Source organism: Podarcis liolepis (assembly GCF_965112155.1).
Source record: "Podarcis liolepis genome assembly, chromosome: 1".
Taxonomy (NCBI): domain Eukaryota; kingdom Metazoa; phylum Chordata; class Lepidosauria; order Squamata; family Lacertidae; genus Podarcis; species Podarcis liolepis.
In genome coordinates this window covers 136,656,314-136,675,253 of record NC_139554.1, presented here as the reverse complement: position 1 = coordinate 136,675,253, position 18,940 = coordinate 136,656,314, and the positions used below count along the sequence as shown (strand labels likewise).

The window sequence follows — 18,940 nt, the reverse complement described above, 5'->3', positions numbered from 1 at the left end:
AAACAACAATGGTGAAATCCTAACCCTTTATCTGGTCAGAATTGCAGTGGCAGGAGAAGAAAGGGGCATTTTTGTCCACACACCCTTCCCTCCTATGGAACTGTTGTTGACTCCTTGGAAGCATGAACTGTCAGAACTTTGTCAATAAAGTAAAGCTCATTTTTGTTACATTATGTGCATGTGCCATGTTGTCAAATGAATAAGCTAAGTGGGTTTTATGTCTTGAGATATAAATAATACTAACTGATGGAGCTACTAGAAGGGGGAAAAATGGGCTAATTTGAGCTTTGTTCCTAGCCCTCTCCATGTGAATGGTGTCGCTGTGAGCCCAGCAATGAAGTTCACTGTGTTGTAGCAGACTGTGCCGTTCCTGAATGTGTCAACCCAGTCTATGAACCAGAACAGTGTTGTCCAGTCTGCAAAAATGGTAAGCTTTCAATACATAAAAAAGAATGTGTGTGTGTTCTTTTTTTAAAAAAAAAAACCTTCTGTACATCACTTAGAAACTTAACTTCATTAGGAAAAGCTGGGACTAAGCTTGTGCTAAGAGCAGTGCAGGATTTACATCTAAACTAAACAAGCTATAGCTTAGGGCCCCACTCTCTCGGGGGGGGGGGGGCAAAAAAATTAAGGGGGAAAAACCTGGATGTCCATTTCCAAAATTTAAGATAAAAAACAAATAAAATAAAACCTACATACAGCAACAGTGTTTTGTGTTGTATAGGCTCCTATGATGCAAGTCATGGGCCCCGCCTGCTAGCCTGCTCCCTAAAATATCACTGGTTTGCTCATTTCTATATATAGGGTGCCTACATTCTGCATGGACTGGTTGCAGGGCAACATGTGCAAATGGTCCATAACTTACCATATAGCATATCTTCAACACAAAAAACAGTGACAATTTGTTGTTGACAAAGGACAGCTGGTCATATAAAAGGCCCCATTGCCTTCAGGAGCTGAGGACCTCATCAAACCTAAATCCAGCCCTGGCTAAGAGCAATCTGATTCATGGCTGCTGGGATAATATATCCTGATGCCATGCTCCACTTTACAGCCATACAGAGGTCAAGCTGCCAGATGGCATTATGCTTTTACTTCTGCCCCGGGGCAGAGGATGCATGGAAGAGTGGCAGGAGTAGGAGAAAATGGCAAGCAGCAAGGAACTGGGTAAGGCAAGTAACGGCCAGACTCCTGGAATAAGGTGATTAAGCCTCAAACTGTAGCTGAGACAGCTTGAACATTTTCTTGCATGCCTTAGCAAACATGAGGACCAGAAGCTTACTTTTACTGCTCTGTATGATTAGAACCATCTTCAGTATAGTCTGAAAAGAATGCTGGGTGACAATACTGGTTCAGTTCATAACTGGAGTCTGCAAGAGAGCTTGGTTCATTCACAGCCCAGTTATGACCCCTAACTGGCCCTTCTCACACCTCAGGGACGTTACCTAGAGCATAACAAGGTTCCAATCGCTCCCTACCCTCTCCTCCCTGAAGTCCATCAGATACGTTGGGGAAACTGCCATGACAGTACAAAGTGCCAGGCATTGGCGGAAGGGTGGGGGAAAGAAAGGCAAACATTAGGCATTCTCAAGATTGATATTCAAGCCAAGGAAAGGAGCTTCAGTGATGCCTCTGAGGCTTAAAGTCATCCAGTAAGCGGGGGCTTCTATTCTATCAATTGTGTGGCACTTTTTGCCTGTCCCTGCATCATGGAAGAGTCGAGGGGACGGGGGGTGGCATTGCTGCTGCTGTTTGCCGCGCTGGGGTGGCTGTTACATGCAGTCTTAAAGTGGAGCTGCTATTTGTGCTTTGAAACCTGGAAGGCAGAGTGCTGCCCTCTCATCCTCAGGCATGGCAGCAGACTTTCTCCTGTTCCGTTCTTTTGGCCATGGCTCACCACAAAATCCCACTCCATCTGTGCTAAGTAAATATCCTGTAATTGAGCTGTAAAACATCACATTCAAAACCCTGCTTCTGAACCCTGCTTATTCCTTTATTTCAGTATGAATTACTTAGAAGTAAATGAACATTATTGGGATCTATTGAGGATGATATAACACTATATTTGAAGGCCCCTGATGAATCAAGGATCTTCCTAGCCTCTGCATTATGGACTTGCAGAAGTCCCACCATTCGCTCTCTGGTTGTAGACCGTAGAATTGTAGAGCTGGAAGGAACCACCAGGGTCACCTAGTCCAGCCCCCTGCAATGTGGATCCTCTCTGCAGCCTCCTCCTACAGATGGTTTTGAATTTTGCCACAGAATATTCATCAGAATAAGGTTCACGTATCTGGAGGGAGCAGCTGTGGGAAATAGCTTTGACACTGTTCATATTGGGACATCTTAACCCATACGTAGACTGAACAGGGCTTCTGCTCAATATTATGGGAAAGACAGGAGGGGCTACAGGCTGCTTGCGGTCTTGTGGTGGCTGTCTGTGGCCTGGGCCTTAAGCCTGAGGAATGGTGGGCTCTTGTGCCAGGAGGGTGAAGCAGGAGGGAAGACTGTTTTTCCAGACAGTTCTCCCTTGCACACACACACACACCGGCAATCCCAGTGGGAGGGAAAGTAAGTATGCCAGCTTTTAATAGCTATAATGATATCTATAATAATGAATATTATTATATTTATTTATATCCCAACTATTTCTCAGTCTGGGACTTGAGGCAGCTTACACAGATAAAAAAAGAACAAACTAAAAACATTAAAAAGTAGATAATTAAAATGTAATTAAACATGAATAGAATTAAAATATTATAAAAAAGATCCTTTAGAAACAGACAACAACAATAAAAACATCACAGCACCAGCCTTTTCCTCAAAAACAATTAGTTCCCAAAGGCCTGTTGGAATAGAAAGTTTTCCCTTTCTGCTGGTGGAAGGACAGGAAGGAGGGAGCCAGTCTAGCTTCTATAAGGAAGTGTTCTAAAGTCTGGGAGCAGCCACTGAGAAGGCCCTGTTCCACGTCCCCCCAAGCACACCTGTAAGGGTGGAGGAACCGAGAGAAGGGTCTTTCTCACAAGATCTCAGAGTCCAGGCAGGTTCTTATGAGGAAATATGGTCTTTCAGACAGCCTGGAACCCAAACATATGTTGAGGTGTTTTTGTGCACTTCCTTCACACGTGTTCAGTGCTTGGATGTAAAATAGATGGAATTTCAAAGGACCAGTCAACAGCTGACTTACAAATTCATCTCAAAAATAGCACATCTTCAAGCAAATCTTCAAAGACTATTAGGGCTTAGTTCTAGATATTTCTGAAGAGCAGTGTTGACTGACCTATGGCCATGGTGGCTGGGGCTGATAGACAATTGAGTTCTGCAGCATCTGGGATGCCACAGGTTAGCTGTTAATCTGGTGACCCAGTCAACACACCATTCCAAATCCTAGTCCATGTGTCAACGCCTCTTGCTAAGGAGAGAGCTTTTGGCATCTCATACCTGCTGCCTGGAGCTCACAACTCTGGAGCCCTGCTTCTTTATCTCCACTATGTGTTGCTGGCTGTTCAAAGGGGAGGAAAACACACTCTAGATATGCTCAGAGACACTCTCTTTGTTATTACGTGCAGAGCTGAGGGTTGGCACAGATAATATATTCATGACAGGTCTGAGTTAATAATGTAGTTGTGACCGAGTCCTGACGATGTCATTTTCATTCGCTATTATAGTATCAAAAAATATCCCAGAAGCAATGTTTGATGCAAATTCCCATTAGAAAGATTGTTCCTTACGAATCTAATGTTAACAACCGTCATTTTGTGGCAAGGAAAGAGCCCTTCAGCATTTTGCTGTGCTTTCTGCACTAAGCAGTTTAGCATGCCTGCTTGCAAAACTGTTGTGGCCGTTAAGTGGCCAATAATTTCCTCTCAATACACTGAGATTGATTTTTATGCCTTTCTTAATTATAAATGGCCAAGAGCAGAAAGCTGTGCAGCAGTAAGGTTAATGCAGAAAGCTGTTGAGTCTAGCATTCCTGACCTGAAGATTCACATTTTTAAAAAGGAAAAGGAAAAAGCCAACATCTTCTCCCCTCCAGTCTTGCCATCTTTCAGGAGTTGGTACCTAATTTACACTATATTTTTCCTCATGTGACAACTGCAACAATCAAGTGATGGCGGAACTAAGCAAAGAGTTATTCAGGGCTGGCTTTTACTAATGACACCATCTAAACCAGGATATGTGGGAAGGAATTGGTTTTTGGCTCTGCAAAGGAAAACAAATGTAAAGCCATTCTTACTTTTTCTTTCTTTTTTGTAGCTGCCTCTTGTGTGTAGGGATTAGGGAGAAATTAGTTCAGTTTTTCATTTTAATGCAAACCTACCTACCGGTAACTCACACTTCCTGAACCAATGATCACACATTTACATTTAACACAGTTCCAAAGATAGACACAGGCACACTCTCAACACACACACAAACTTTAACATAACCACACACATATCATAACACACAATCACAGAAAATTCAGTGTTGGGAACAAGCTGCCACCTCCTTTTTCCCTCTCGTCCGCCCCATTTGGGAAGCCCCACCAGTAGATTGGTGCATGGGATAAAGATCTCTGGAGAGCCCCCTCCACGAGGCAAGGGGAAACTGAGGCGCTCATGGACAGCTGCTAGGAAAGCCACTGGATTTGGAGTCAGAGCTGCAGCCTCCTGGCAACTCTTACACAGCTGGAGTGTTCAAGCTATGAAAGAGGCTCCTCCTCCTTTTCTTCTTCTTCCTCCAGTTGCTTCCTGCAGATAGCAGCTGAAATTTGTAGTGCATTCTGAAACCACAAGAATAGTTCTGATTGCTCCAAAGATCCCAACAGTGCTGCTGTCAGAACTGCTTGTGCTTTAAGAGGGAAGACTTGCCAGAGCATCCCAAAAAAGAAAACATAAACTAGCAGTGTTGGAGCCCTGCCCTTTCCCGATACCAAAAATCAGATGTCTGAGGCAGCTGCCTCACTTTGCCTAATGGTAGGGCCGTCCCTGACTGTCCTAGATGGGCTCTCATGCTAATTTGTGTGTCACTCCCACATTCAAGTGGTTCTGTGAATTAGCCCCAGGATCTCTCAGGATTTCCCCAAATGAAGCTGAATGGCCATTTTGTGCTTTGCAGAATGTCAGTGGCAGTTCCGCTTGCCATGCTGGCTGCACAGAGCCACTTAATCGAGTTGTACATCTAGTAGGCAGACTCTGCGGAAAGGCTAAAATTTGAGAGCAGAGAGATATGCGCCTCCTTTCCAGTCTCATCGTCTAATTTGTCACTGCAAATGTTAAGGACGATGGCTCCAGGTGATGCGCAACATTTCTGTCTTAAGAGGAAAGGTCACTTAATTTCAAGTTTCCCGGCACTGATAGAATACAAAATCATTGCCCCAAGTTGTTATTCCTACTCATCGTGACTTTTTGAAACAAAAGTCTGTCAAGTGTTGTTAACTCCCTCTTTTACATGGTCTAAAATTTGCCTCCTTCTGTTAAAATCAAGCTCACAACTGTCACAATCTGTGATGGCCTTGACTCCCACAGGCTGCACTTAAACTTACCAAGAAAGATCTCTCCCTGCCCACTGCACTGTAGTGCAAGAGGAACGACCACCTGAAGAATCACCCCTCCCCCCACTGCACTGCTGTGAGCAAGCCTGTAAGCTCTAGAGATCCAAAGATCAAGCAGGAGGGTGACAAATCCAGTGCAACAAGACCTCATTCAATGCTTATGCCCTGCAGAGTCATAGCACTGCCAGAATCTGAATCCAAGCAGCAGCAGCAGCAAGCAGCACTGTTTTGCCAGTGTTTTCCTTCCAGCATAAATCAGCAGTGCTATTGATTATATACAGGGCTGTGGGAGTGCCCCTGTTCTATGGGAACACAGAAAAGGGGCAGAATATGCCACTGAGCATGTGTTTCAACTTCCTTATTTTTTAAAGTTCAAACAGCTGCAGATATGCGCAGCCACGTGGGCACTGCCTGCTGAAGTTTCCAAAGCCACTGGGGATTCCAGCAGCCTTGTATAGATGTTTGCTCTTCCCTGTAACTAGCAAGCACAGAATAAATCATGCCAAATTAAGAGTTCATGCAGTTTGGATTACCTTGGCACATTTTCATTTAATATAGGTCCTGCTTATTCATCACCAGCAAGAAAGAGGCACATCACAAGGGTTATTTAGTAGTCAGGGAGAATCAGCGGCTCAATTCAGCATTGATATTATAGAGCTGGGCTACAAAAAAAGAACCCATTGCTTGGCTATGCATGTCTGGCTTCACCAGATTTATGTGAACAGGACTGCTCACTGCATTTTCAGCTCTTCATTTAATTTAATTTTGTTTGTAACTATGAAGTGGTGCCGCTAAAATGTCTCTTCCATTCCTAGAGTTGGAGGCACCTAGGAGGTCTCCTGTCCCTCATCGCTGGTCTATTGTCCTATAATGTTAAGTGGGAACAGGGCAGGGGGCAGTAAGATTCCGAAAGACACTTTGCCAGCTTGGTCCAATACTTATCTTTTCCTGCAATGAGGAAATATTTCAAAAGCTTGCCTTAAGGTGCGGGGTCAGGGTGGAGGAGGTGAACACAAGCTGTGTTGAAGTTGCTAAAAATGTCCTCTTAACAGATGTAACCAACTGAAAGGTTAGTCAATTTGCAGCCATGTGATCAGCCAGAAGTTACCAGCACATGGGATTTGAAGCAGTTGTCAGATTGTAGGAATGTACCACTTAGCTTGTGCCCAGGGATTACATACTCACAGTGTCCATTCCCCAGGGACTGCCCCTATCTTCTCCTAAGTCTTCCTCATAAATCTCTGGCCCCTTTTTGCTGCTGTTTTCATCTTCGTTAGAGATTGGGTGTGTGTGTGTGTGTGTGTGTTTGTGGGTGTGCCAGTGCCATTTCAGAAAGTTTGAACACGTGAAATAGTGCACTCACTTCCAATGCACTCACTACCCCCATAATCTATAGTAAATGTTGCTGGATGTTTCAGCTGAGCTATTCCATAGATCAAGCCAAATCCATTTTGAGATTAAGCAATCCATTAAATATTCTATTATTTATAAGGAGTCTGATATTGGTCACTTTATTAACATGGTCTGCTACAGAGTAGTTTATTTACTATTGCAGGGTAAATAAATACAGAAAAACCTTCAGTTTATTTATTCTGTTCTAAAATATACTGTATATATCATATCCTCCAGTGTTTCTCTGATGAAAAGAGGGACATCCTAAGGAAAAGTGGGACATTCCGGGATCAAATCAGAAACCAGGACAGCTTCTCGAAATCAGGGACGCCCTTAGAAAATAGGGACCTTTGGAGGGTCTGTCTTTGGGACTTGTAGGGCAGAAGTCAGGGAGCCCAACAGCAGGTGGCGCCAGAGTCAATGACAGGCAGAACCAACCAGGGTAGGTCTGTCCCCACCCACCTCCATGCTGAGTTGTACAAGCGCAGCACCGACGTGTGGGAAGAGGAAGCTGGTAGATAGTGCCACCCCCTGGACTGAATTGCTGTAAGAAGGCAAGCAAGGGGGGGGGTAAGTTGGTGGTGGTGGGTCAGTGCCCCATTCACCCTGAAGGGTTAGTCTCCACTGACACATAGCCTGGAGGCACATGTAAGAGTCTCGATTACTCCTGGCCTCAGCAGACCAAAACACAGGGATCTCTCACAGTGTTGTCTTGCAAAGCAATGTAATCCCTATTATTTATCCCCCTTTGCATGGGAAAAACTGTGCGCAAGCTCTGTCCTGTTGAACTGCATCATGGAGCTGTAGTTTTATATCAGTGGAATGTATGTATTTTAGAAGTCTTTCTTTGGAATAATTGAGAGATTGATCTTTATGATGCCTTTAATCCTCCTGAGTGCAGTCTGGCACTGTGAGATTGTTCCCAGTGTTCTCTTCCATTTTCCTTTGCCCAGCATGGGCTGCACTCCAAAGGGAAGGGGCTCCTTGGCAGCCAAAACACCACTGAGTTCACTGGGATTTATGTAACTCTGACTACAAGTCATAGCTTATATATCACAGACCCTCCAAGTGTCTCTATTTTTCAGGGACTGTCCCGGATTTACAGAAGATATGATCCTGGAATGTCCAGCTTTTCCTTAGGATGTCCCTATTTTCATCAGAGAAATGTGGGAGAGTATAGAGTTATGTGATCCCCAAGCCAAGGATATAAGGAACTATATGATATTTAGAGGACATCTGAAGGCAGCCCTGTATAGGGAGGTTTTTTAGTGTGTAATGTTTTATTGGGTTTATATATATGTTGGAAGACGTCCAGAGTGACTGGGACAACCCAGTAAGATGTGTGCGGTATAAATAAATTAATAATGATAGAATAGGACATTCCTATTTTCACCAGAGAAATGTTAGAGGGTATGATATCAGAGCTCACACACATGTAAATGTACATGTAAATAGAGATAGTTGCAAATTATAGGGGGGGGGGGTTGTTTTGTTTTTCTCTCTCCATGCTGCTTAAATCAGCAGAGGAGAAATGTTGCAAAAGGAGCATTTTGCCATTAGATTTGAATGACAGAATAGCTCGACGTAAGCAGAAATTCTGATCTTGTGGATTGGTTCTTTCTGCAGATCCCTGACTTAGTCATAACAAGAACAGAAACAGGTTTTTTTTTGTGGGGGGGGGATACACTGCTGTGAATAACGAGCACTGCCAAATTGGCTGCAACTATGCGTTCAGTTAGATTACTTAAATTCCAGTGAGATTACTGTGCAGGGTTCCAGGAGTTGGGCAGAACCCATCAAAAGTTACATCTTGTTCTCAATCAGGTGACAAATATGTGCAGATTTTTTTAATTAAAAAAACCCCACCACCACAACAATCCTCCAGTGTGAATCATAACTTGAGCTGGTAAATTAACTATTTCTGTTCTAAGTCATGTGTCCAGTTATGTGCCCCCCCCCAGTAACCACCCAAACACTTCCCTACCCCCAAACCCCTGCCACCCACTAGTGTAACTGGCTGCTGTTGCTGCTCTGGCAGTGAGTGAGTCTCTTTTTTCCTTCCTCTCATTTTTTATTTTTACAAATTTTTATGAAGACAACCTAGAGAACATGCATAATATACTCATATAGTACAGATAAGTAAGTACATATCTATAATCCTCAAAATATCCGTTGCTCTATCAATCATGACCGCTTATGATAATACAACTTTCCATCATTATTGTAATAGACCTCTATCCTATCTTAGAATATTTCCAGGCCTTCTTCCTCTAGTTCCTGAAGCACAGCTATGATAAGTGTCAGTTTTCCAAGAATTACCAATGTCCATAAGACATCCTGGGGGGGGGGGGCAGGAGCTCTAGAATAGCTACGTTTTCTAGTCACTACATTAGTTACTGGTGTAGCAGGACTTCAGGAGCCACATAAGAAGTGGGTGTGGAGTGGAATCCCCCCCTTCTTTTAATTCCTTTACTCCGACCAGAGTTTTTGAAGCAAGGTAGGTGGGTAGCAACAGGGAGAAGGTTAGGAGCCCGACTGGTGAGTGGGTGGGTTGAAGACTGGTGGGAGGGCAAGTGGAAGGTGTTTGAGCATCTCTGGCTCTCCCACCCTCTGTGTAGAAAACTAACATATCAGGGCAATAAAAAAGCTAACACCTTCCCTTTGACATGCTATTTTCCATATGTACTGTAGCAGTTTTATCTGGCAAAGAGGACCAACGCATTGTGTGAGCCACCGCATAAAGTCTGGAGTGGTCAAGCCCAGGAAAAGGTTTACCACCTCACTGAGGCCTATGTTTTGACCAAGGCCCATTGTAATTAATGGGACTTAAGTGAATAAGTCCCACTCCATTGCTTCCAATAGGCAACTAATGCCATAAGTGTGACTTAACGTCCGCTGCAATCTGCTCATTGTTCCCCCACTACCATAACAGACCCTCCAAGGGTCCCTATTTTCCAGGGACGTCCCTGATCCAGAGAAGCCGTCCCAGTTTCTGCTTTGATCCCAAATGTCCCACTTTTCCTTAGGATGTCCCTATTTTCATTGGAGAAATGTTGGAGAGTATGGAATTATACGACCCCCGAGCCGTCTGAAGGCAATCCTATATAGGGAAGGTTTTTAATGTTTAATGTTTTATTATGTTTTTAAATACCGTATTTTTCGTCCCATAGGACGCTCCGTCCCATAGGACGCACTTAGTTTTTTTTTGGGGGGGGGAAATAAAGGAAAAATATTTTCCCTTTATTTCCCCCCCAAAAGCAGGTGGGGAAACCGAACCAGGTCAAGGAACAGCGGGATGGCGGCGCTGCGCCTCCCTGCTGTCCCCCGAGCTTGTGGGGCTGGCCCATGTCTGCCCGGTGCCAGCGGCACTCTGCTTCAGGGCGCCCTGCCCGCTGGGCGGCAGGCTGCTATCCGCAGCATGGGGAGCCCTGTGGGGAACTCCTGCAGGGCTCCCCATGCTGCGGATGTCTGCCCGGCGCGCGGGCCGCTCTGCTTTCAGGGCGCCCGGCACTCCGGGAAGCAGGCTGCTATCCGCAGCCTAGACATCCCTGCGGGACCTCCCGCAGGGCTGCCTAGGCTGCGGATGTGTTCCCGAAGCGCCGAGCGCTCTGCTTTCAGCGCGCCCGGTGCTCCGGGAAGCAGGCTGCTATCCGCAGCCTAGACAGCCCTGCGGGAACTCCCGCAGGGCTGCCTAGGCTGCTATGTCTTCCTGAAGCCTGGAGAGCGAGAGGGGTCGGTGCGCACCGACCCCTCTCGCTCTCCAAGCTTCAGCGAAAGCCTGTATTCGCCCCATAGGATGCACCCTGATTTCCCCTTCATTTTTGGAGGGGGGAAAGTGCGTCCTATAGGGCGAAAAATACGGTATGTTGGAAGCTGCCCAGAGTGTCTGGGGCAACCCAGTAAGCTGTGTGGGGTATAAATAGTAAAATTATCATTATGGAATGGGACGTCCCTATTTTCATCAGAGAAATGTTGGAAGGTATGCCATAATTAACAACAACTGGCTTTTGTTCTTGCCATTTCCCCCCTGCAGTGGGGACGGGGAAGGAGGTAACATAAAACTGCCTCCTTCTCTTCCCCCTCCTGCACCTCCTGCAGCTATCAACATCACTTATCACCCTTTAGGCAGGTTGAGTGGGTGTGCACCTGATTCTGCTACATCCCCAGTAACTTCAATGGGAGCCAGTGTGTTAGTGAGGAATGAGGGTGGGCTACCATTTGTGTAGTTTCAGTCTTAGGTCTTAGCAAATTTCAGCTTGTTGCCATCACACTACAATATAGATAAAACCAAAACACACTGACAGTGAAAAACTTCCTGGCCACTGCATTAATCACTTGATGCAAAGACTAGTGGAGAGAATCATGATGAAATATCAGACAGAAGAAAGATGTTCCATAGGCAATCTCTCATTGACTCTATAATTAAAGTTGTAAATTATCAAACTTGATACGGACTTTGAAAATACTGTTCCTGTATCTGCCTTCCAAGGCTCACTTGAGATTCTTGCAGATATCTGCCAGAGCATTGCTTGTGCAAGGAGCAAAAGGTCAGGTGTGGTTGTTATGTACATTTCTTTTAATAGGCAACAAATATTTATATGACCTCTGCTTTTAGGGCATTGGCAGAAATAACAGTAAATAATCATTTATTCCCATGCATGGCACTTCTATAGTTTACCAAAGCTTCTTTCTTAAATTTACTTAACAAATATAAACTTCCTGCTCATTACTGAATTAATTTAAAATCAACATTTAAGACACAAATGAGCTGCCCATATCTGGCACAGAAATCCTCAGGATGCGAACAGAGTGACCTAAGTGCTAGTACAACATGATGACCTCCTCAGAGAGTGGTGTGGCCTGACGTGGACGGGTGGATCACTCAAGTGACTGGGTCTTGTGACCTTCAGTAGGGGTGTTGAAGCCATTGTGTGTTACAGAACTGGGCAGAGATAGGACATGCTGGGATAAGGGGGGTGGGGAGAAGTGATATCTTGCTCACCTGACACTGAGTAGGAGTGGCCGTATTCTCCCTTCTTTCTAATAATATGACTGTCTTGGGGCTCAGGCTACTTTGCATGCTGCTTTACCTATGAATATTATCTATGGCATCCCAAGGCAAGCTCTTGGGTGTTCTTCCTTCAGCTTGATAGAGTGTGCCCCAAAATTAAATCAAGAAAGTTGTCTGGTGCTTAAGCACTGCCTTGAGGGAACTTCAAGGTTAAAAGATTTCACTTCACAATAATACCATGGAAGTGTCAAGTTCCAACTGACCTCCAGTCCATTCATCCAGCTAGTGGGTTGGCCATATATCTACTTCCTAGGTCAGGCCAGCTGTCACTCTGTGGCATTCAAAGTTGAAAATTGACATTTGCATTGCAACTGCTGTATGTTCTGCTCTAAATAATTCACCTTGCTTGGCCCTGCTGCTTATCTCCTGATCCAGCCTCCTCTGGGTGCACACTTGTCCCGCTTCAGATGGATAGTATTCCTGGTATTTGCTTGCTCAATCGAATATCATGCCCCCCTCCATCTAACCTGGGCCTATGTCTGTCTGCTGGCCAGGCTGTAATAACTCACCCCAAGCTGAATTTTCCCAAACCGAAAGAAGGTGGGAGATTCTTACTTGCCCCTTAATTGTGAGCACATCTCCTTCTCATTATTTCACAGGGATATACTTGCAAAGCACCGCAGATCCATGGGCCAATCTTTCTGCATCTCGGACATATCAATCGTATGTGTATTCATGGTTGGTCTTCTTCACCACCACCTCCCTTAAAGGATACTTTTACTCCTTGATTCTTTGTAAGAAGTTATATGACCTTCAGAAAGACCTTTTTGGAAAGTTCCAAGTGTGATGATGACAAGCACATAGAGCCCACTCATGCACTGCCACTCCTAATTTGTCATCAGAGTGTCTATTTGTAGTTTAATGTGGGTTGGCTCCCTAATTGCTCTCTGTGTCTTTAATATTTTGCCTCAGGCTTTGTGAATGTTAGCATAATTGAGAGTGAGGAAGTAGAAGCTTGGGGAAGACTCAGTACTCTCTGGTTACATGGCAAATAGCTTTGTGCATGGACAGGTATGTCCACCTGGGCAGTCATTTCATGCCATCCTAATTGTAAACTAATGTGGAGATTCCTCATGTTTTGTGGTAAGCCAATCCATAGACTCCCCACAGACTCACTTCCGTATTAAGAGTCTTGGCTTAAGTGATGTTTCCCATCTCATTCTTGCAATAATCCTGCAGCTGCTCCTCCCTCTTTCTGGAGTGTGTGACCCAGCATTTGAAGGCGCTCGCCATGCCCTAAGCTTCAGCAAACTTTATCAAAGTTTCCTCTCTAAAGAGACTGAGTGGTAGCGAGACAGAATGTTTGGATGCCATCAGCTAAGCAGTAACTTCAGCACAGTCTTCATGTAGCCCGTTTGATAGGCCTGCATCAGTCCTGCCAAGCAGTAAGGAGAATTTCCTCACCACCAGTTGGTACAAATGTGTGGCAAATTAGTTGTCTCTACAGATTTGGTGTCATTTGCAAAGATCAGACCTGTTTCATCTGATCAAAGATTTCATCTGATTGGGAAATGCAGTCTACAGCAATCTTTGGAAGGGTGGAAATTTCAAAAGTTGACTTGCTTCCACTTTCAAGTTTTTGCTTGGTGATTCAGAGGCTACACTTCACATTTCCGTGTACTAACTGACATTGTTTTCTTTCTAATAGTGATAACTTTAAGATGATAGCCAAAGTTATATTTGTTTAAAGCTACCAAGTCTAACCTACTGGCAGAGAGTAGTAAAGCTACTAATGCCTATGGGAATGGAGTATGAAAATATTTAGCATCTCTCAAAGTCACCAGTCCAGTCACCAGATTCAGGTAGGTAGCCATGGTGGTCTGACTCCGTCAAAAATAAATTAAAATATTGTCCAGTAGCACCTTAGAGACCAACTAAGTTTGTTCTGGGTATAAGCTTTTGTGTGCATGCAGTATCTGAAGAAGTGTGCATGCATGTGAAAGCTTATACCCAGAACAAACTTTGTTGGTCTCTTAGGTGCTACTGGACAATTTTTTATTTTATTTTTTATTTCAGTCACCAGATAATACAGATTGTCCCTTCCCTTTATATTCAGTATCAACAGCAGCAGCTTCATCAAGCCCAGTTTGGTAAATATAGATTGTAAAGCAAGTGGGGAACCTTTGCTGGACTACAACTCCCATCATCACTGACTATTGGCCACGCTGGTTGGATTTAATGGGAGTCAGAATCCTACAACATATGGAGGGTCACATATCCCACACTCCTATTGCAAGGCATCTGACTGCTTTCCCACTTTATTGTAAATGAGTACCTGATCCATCCAAGATGGGTACATCATTGGTCTATGCAGGTGTGGGACTAACACCCTCAGGTATATAGGCTATAGGAAATGGTGCACCTTGTTAACTGATGTTGCAGGATGATTTACAGTGATATCCTGATCTAGCAAAGGAGACCTTAAGAATGGCCATCTATGGGATGAGGCTCATCCATGTACTGTTGAACTTAATGTGTGGTGGATGAACATCATTATCAGGGCGAAATAGTCACGTGCAAGGCGGATCACCAGAGTAGGATTACGATATGAGTCTCTAGTGGAATTAGAGAGGAGATATTATACTTACCAGGGAGTAAGCCCCATTGAATACAATTGCACTTGTAAGTTTCCCAGTTCCCAATGTAATTCATTGTCTGCTGGACTAAACTCAACTCTTCATAGCTTTTTCACTTCACTTCCCTGCCAAAATTATTTCTGGGATGGTTCACAAGGTTCAAAAATATTTTGAAAATCTTTGAAGAATGAAAAGATGTTTCGGAGATGTTTTACCTGCCATTTGATTATATACAACTGTTGCAGGATAAAGAAGACCCTGAGAATTTGGGAGGACAAGAGATGAGAGAAGACTTCATTCACTTCTCTGAAGAGTTGTTTGGATCCCTGGGGAAATCCCGCTAGAAACAAACAAACAAAAAAGTCAGCAATTACTTTTTAAAAAAGGAAAAAAATGTGATGTGGATCAAATATTAAGGAACCAAATTTGGGGATTTCAATTCTCACCCACCCCTGAAATGTACTACTCATTACCAGTGGCAAAACATGACTCTTGCAGTGCTTTATTTACAAAAACCTGTTTCATCTTATCAGAGATTTCATCCAATGTAGTTAACAGCATCCTTCTTTCATGATTGTAATCAAAGAAATGTAACCAGCTGTTCATTTCTGATCTTATACTTTTCATGGTGCTATGATGAAATCTATAGTGGTCTTCTCTCAGTACTACTCCAGCAATTAGTACTCATTTTGAATCCCTACCTGATAATATACTAAATAAAGCTACCGTCACCACTTTATTCCCATCCCATAACATTATTCAGGTAATCCAAAGAGATGGAAAGATCACACTGAAATGCCAGCTGCTAGGATTAAATGTGGGGAGTGGTGACCAGATGGCAAAGAGGACCGTGCTCCCGTACCTTTAATTATCTCCTCTGCATAGCTATTAAAGGTGCCTGGGCACTTCCCCCTTTTCCCATTTGGCTTCCAGAGTTAGATATTGATGACTTAAGAAAGTGATGCAGAATAATATGTGAAAAATATCAGATGATTCTTTCACTCAACTTGTTGTTGTTGTTGCAGTTAATACTACCCCTTGTATATTGTGAGCCTTTACAAGCACAATAAATTCATTATTATATCTACAATTGCCAGAAAATAGTGTCAGAAAATAGTGCACTCACTTTTCACACATACAGTTGTGAATGTTTATGTTTAGGTGATTGTCAAGCTTCACTGGAGTATGACTTGAGTTTGCAGGTGTACAAAAAGTCTGTTTGGGCTTATCAACTGTCAAATGTCAGTGTTGACATACACCAAAGTTTGAGCTGTTACATATATGTGGAATCAAAGTAGAAGAGGATGGTCTTGTAGGGCATCTTAGTCAAACTTGACTCAGGAAACAGATGGTGAAGTACATGTGTGTACCTATCACATTTTTGCTCTCACTGAGAGGATAAAGCTGTCTGAACTATATCACTTCAAGTTGCCAGATGGACTAAACTTGCAGGAGGGTATGAGCTTACCTGGGAGTGAGTGCCATTGAACTCAATGGGACTTTCTTTTGTGGAAATAGGCACTGGGTTGTGGTGTCAGATTGGAGTAATGGTAACTAGACATGGTAGCTAAAAGGAATCTTCAGGACTGGAGGCAATATGCCTCTGGATGCTCCTCAGTACCAAAAATAGTAACCCTTCCACACCAACATGTCAGACATGAAGGTTTTGGCTTAGCCTCTTCCTGTGTACCTTACTGGGCAAGGACTTTTTGTGTATGGAGAAATGTTTGCTCATGTTGAGCCCCCACCTGAGTTTGAAGTTGTATAGACCAAAACAGGCTTCCTCAACCCCCAAGAATCCTCCAGATGTTTTGAATAACAACGCCGATCAACACTGACCATCCCAGGACTTAGAAGATACCAGGCTGGAGGTTGGCCAAGGCACAGACTGACCGCCTCATTAAGAACTAGGCTGCAGATGTGGTCAAAATGTGTGTTTCTACCTGAAAGTGGACAAGGTAGGAAAGAAATCCGCAAGCAGGGATTCTTTCCCCTTGACTTATAGAGGCTTACGGAGCAGTTGTCTGGAAGCCCCTGCTTTAAGTATAATAACTGGCTGGCATTGGAAGAGAGTAGTGGAGGGTGTCATTTGGGCAGACCAGATTCAAAAGAGGACAGGTCTCTGACACCTTAGGAAGAAGAAGAGTATGGGAGCTTGAATCTGGGTTCTCTTAGCCTTGTGAGGTATATCCATTCCAAACAATACAAGATTGATGATACGCTTAGGAAGATCCAGCGCCACTGGAAACAGACCAATGGCTCACCTAGTCCAGCATCCATTTCCCCACAGTGGCTTCTTTATATATTGAAGCTCACCTTTGTAAATGGTCTAGAGGAGAAAGGAGCCATCCTTTTAAATGCTTAGATTCAGTTGTACATCTTAAGCCTTGAGGTGGGTATGGATGCCGGTTCATCAAGCATTTTGTTTAGGCGAAGCTGCAGAGTGGCTTTGCTTTTGATTTAGGACATATTTAATTCTCTCTTGTTGGGTTCTCCATAAGGGAAGAAAAGAGAATGTGGAAAAGGAATCCTAGTATGTAAAGTGCTGAATGTTTGATCTGGCCTTTTTATATTAAATTGAGACTTTGCTGAGTGAAGGGTGTAATAAAGCTATGAATTAAATATTACAGCTAAGTGAGTTTGGCAAACTGAAGATTAAGAAGGCACTGAAAAGGTTTCTCTGTGTGTTTCTCACCCACTTCCAGCTTCTGTGTCTCTGCTATACTCATTAATTCTAAACCAGGGATAGTCTTTCTCCTCTCTCTCTCTCTCTCTCTCTCTCTCTCTCTTCCCCCTACACCCACACACCATTTAAAATGAGATCATTACTGAAATCTCATCCTGGACATTACCATATGTTTGAGTAGTGCTGAAGCGTCAAAGTCTCTCATCCATGACAGCCATAGACTAAGTATTTTCATACTATGAACCCTTGAATTAGATATGATGAGAAATTTCTTCCACCTTCCACTTCAAAGCAAATTAAGCTATCTTGATGCATTTGGATGAAGGATCTGCACTGTCTTTTAGCAGCAATCCTACAAGGAACCTCATTGAATTCAATGAGACTTACGTTTGAGCGGATATGTATAGGATTGCACTTTTAATTATATAGACATTTTTGCACCTTTCTTTCCCTTTGAAGCAGGGTTGCGAAGTCGGTGGGCCTCAACCCCAGCTCCCATTAACCCCAGTCAACATGGCCAATGGTCAGGGATGAAAAGACCTGTAGCCCAGTAACATTTGGAGGCCCCCAGGCTCCCCAGCCCTGCTCAGACCACTGGGTTATCCAATTTGGTGCCCTCTAGATGTTGATGAACTACAACACCCATCATTCCATGGGGCTAATGGAGGTCCAGCAACATTGGGAGGAGCACCAGGGTAAGCTGCCCCTTACCCAATGGTATAGTGCATTGGCTTGCATCTAAGAAAGATGTATTCCAATCCTACGTATGCAACAGCTATGTTGATAGTAATAAAAATTTTAGGAAGTCACATTTTATACACGGCAGAGTGAGGCTGATGAAGTGATTTCTTGTAGACTGTGTTTAATCCCCAGCACTTTCATAAAACTCACTGTGTAGGACTTTGGTCACTCACTTCACGAAGTGAGACACTGAGCAGCATGATTATGATTGAAATGCTTCTTATTCATTTGGTGGCATCAAGGTAAGACTTAGTAAGTCTTCTGTGGACTTCTCTAACAGGTGAGATGCTCTCTGGAGCTAGTCTGAATGATCTTGGAGGGTCAAAGTACTTGGAGCAAGCCTGATACAAGGAAGGAGGGTGATGGACTGTGCCCAGCAAAATAGACACATTAAACTTTGGCATTTTGCACAGGATAACTAGGGCCTAATGGTCACAGAAACCATTTTTTTCTCACTGTATCTGATAAGAACATGCTATCTTGATTATGAGTACAACCATTAGAGATATGTTTATGTGTCAAGTGAGAACATGAACACAGTATAATTCAACCCAGCAGCAGAAAAGTAGCCTCAAGTCAGGAATTGTTGGCTGTGGACAAGGTTAACAAAATTTCAAACTAGCGGGTATCACTGAGGTCAAGAATGCTGGCAATTTCCCTTGGCCTCATCTTCTCGCTTTAGCACAGTTCCTTTGGTGACAGAGGAACAATCGGGCCTGGCAGAAATCAACATCAGAGCACTGAAGAACTATTTTGCCAGAGGCACCAACAATTTTCAATGACGCTTCCAGTTGGAAGAATAAAAGAATGTCAGACACACTCTGGAGATGATTATATTGTTTTATATTTCACCTGGACTCATGTTGAAGAAATGCAGTTGGTTTTGTAGTTCTGCTGCTTCTCTCTGTGTTACGTACATGTCACTGTTTCTCTGCCTTCCA

The 18,940-nt window shown here is 43.7% G+C and overlaps 1 protein-coding gene across 4 annotated transcripts in view; it reads left to right on the top strand.

Moving 5' to 3' along the window:
- The window catches only part of VWC2L (von Willebrand factor C domain containing 2 like), a 111,197-nt gene that overhangs the window by 44,786 nt on the left and 47,471 nt on the right, over positions 1-18,940 (top strand). For 2 of the 4 annotated variants that reach the window (XM_083475110.1, XM_083475111.1), the window contains exon 3: positions 298-427. The exons of 1 other annotated variant lie outside the window; for it this stretch is intronic. In XM_083475110.1, coding sequence (XP_083331236.1) covers positions 298-427 — 130 coding nt within the window. Of the gene's footprint in view, positions 1-297; positions 428-14,817; positions 15,629-18,940 lie in introns of those variants that run through there. One more of the 4 variants, XM_083475112.1, reaches the window with a different exon arrangement.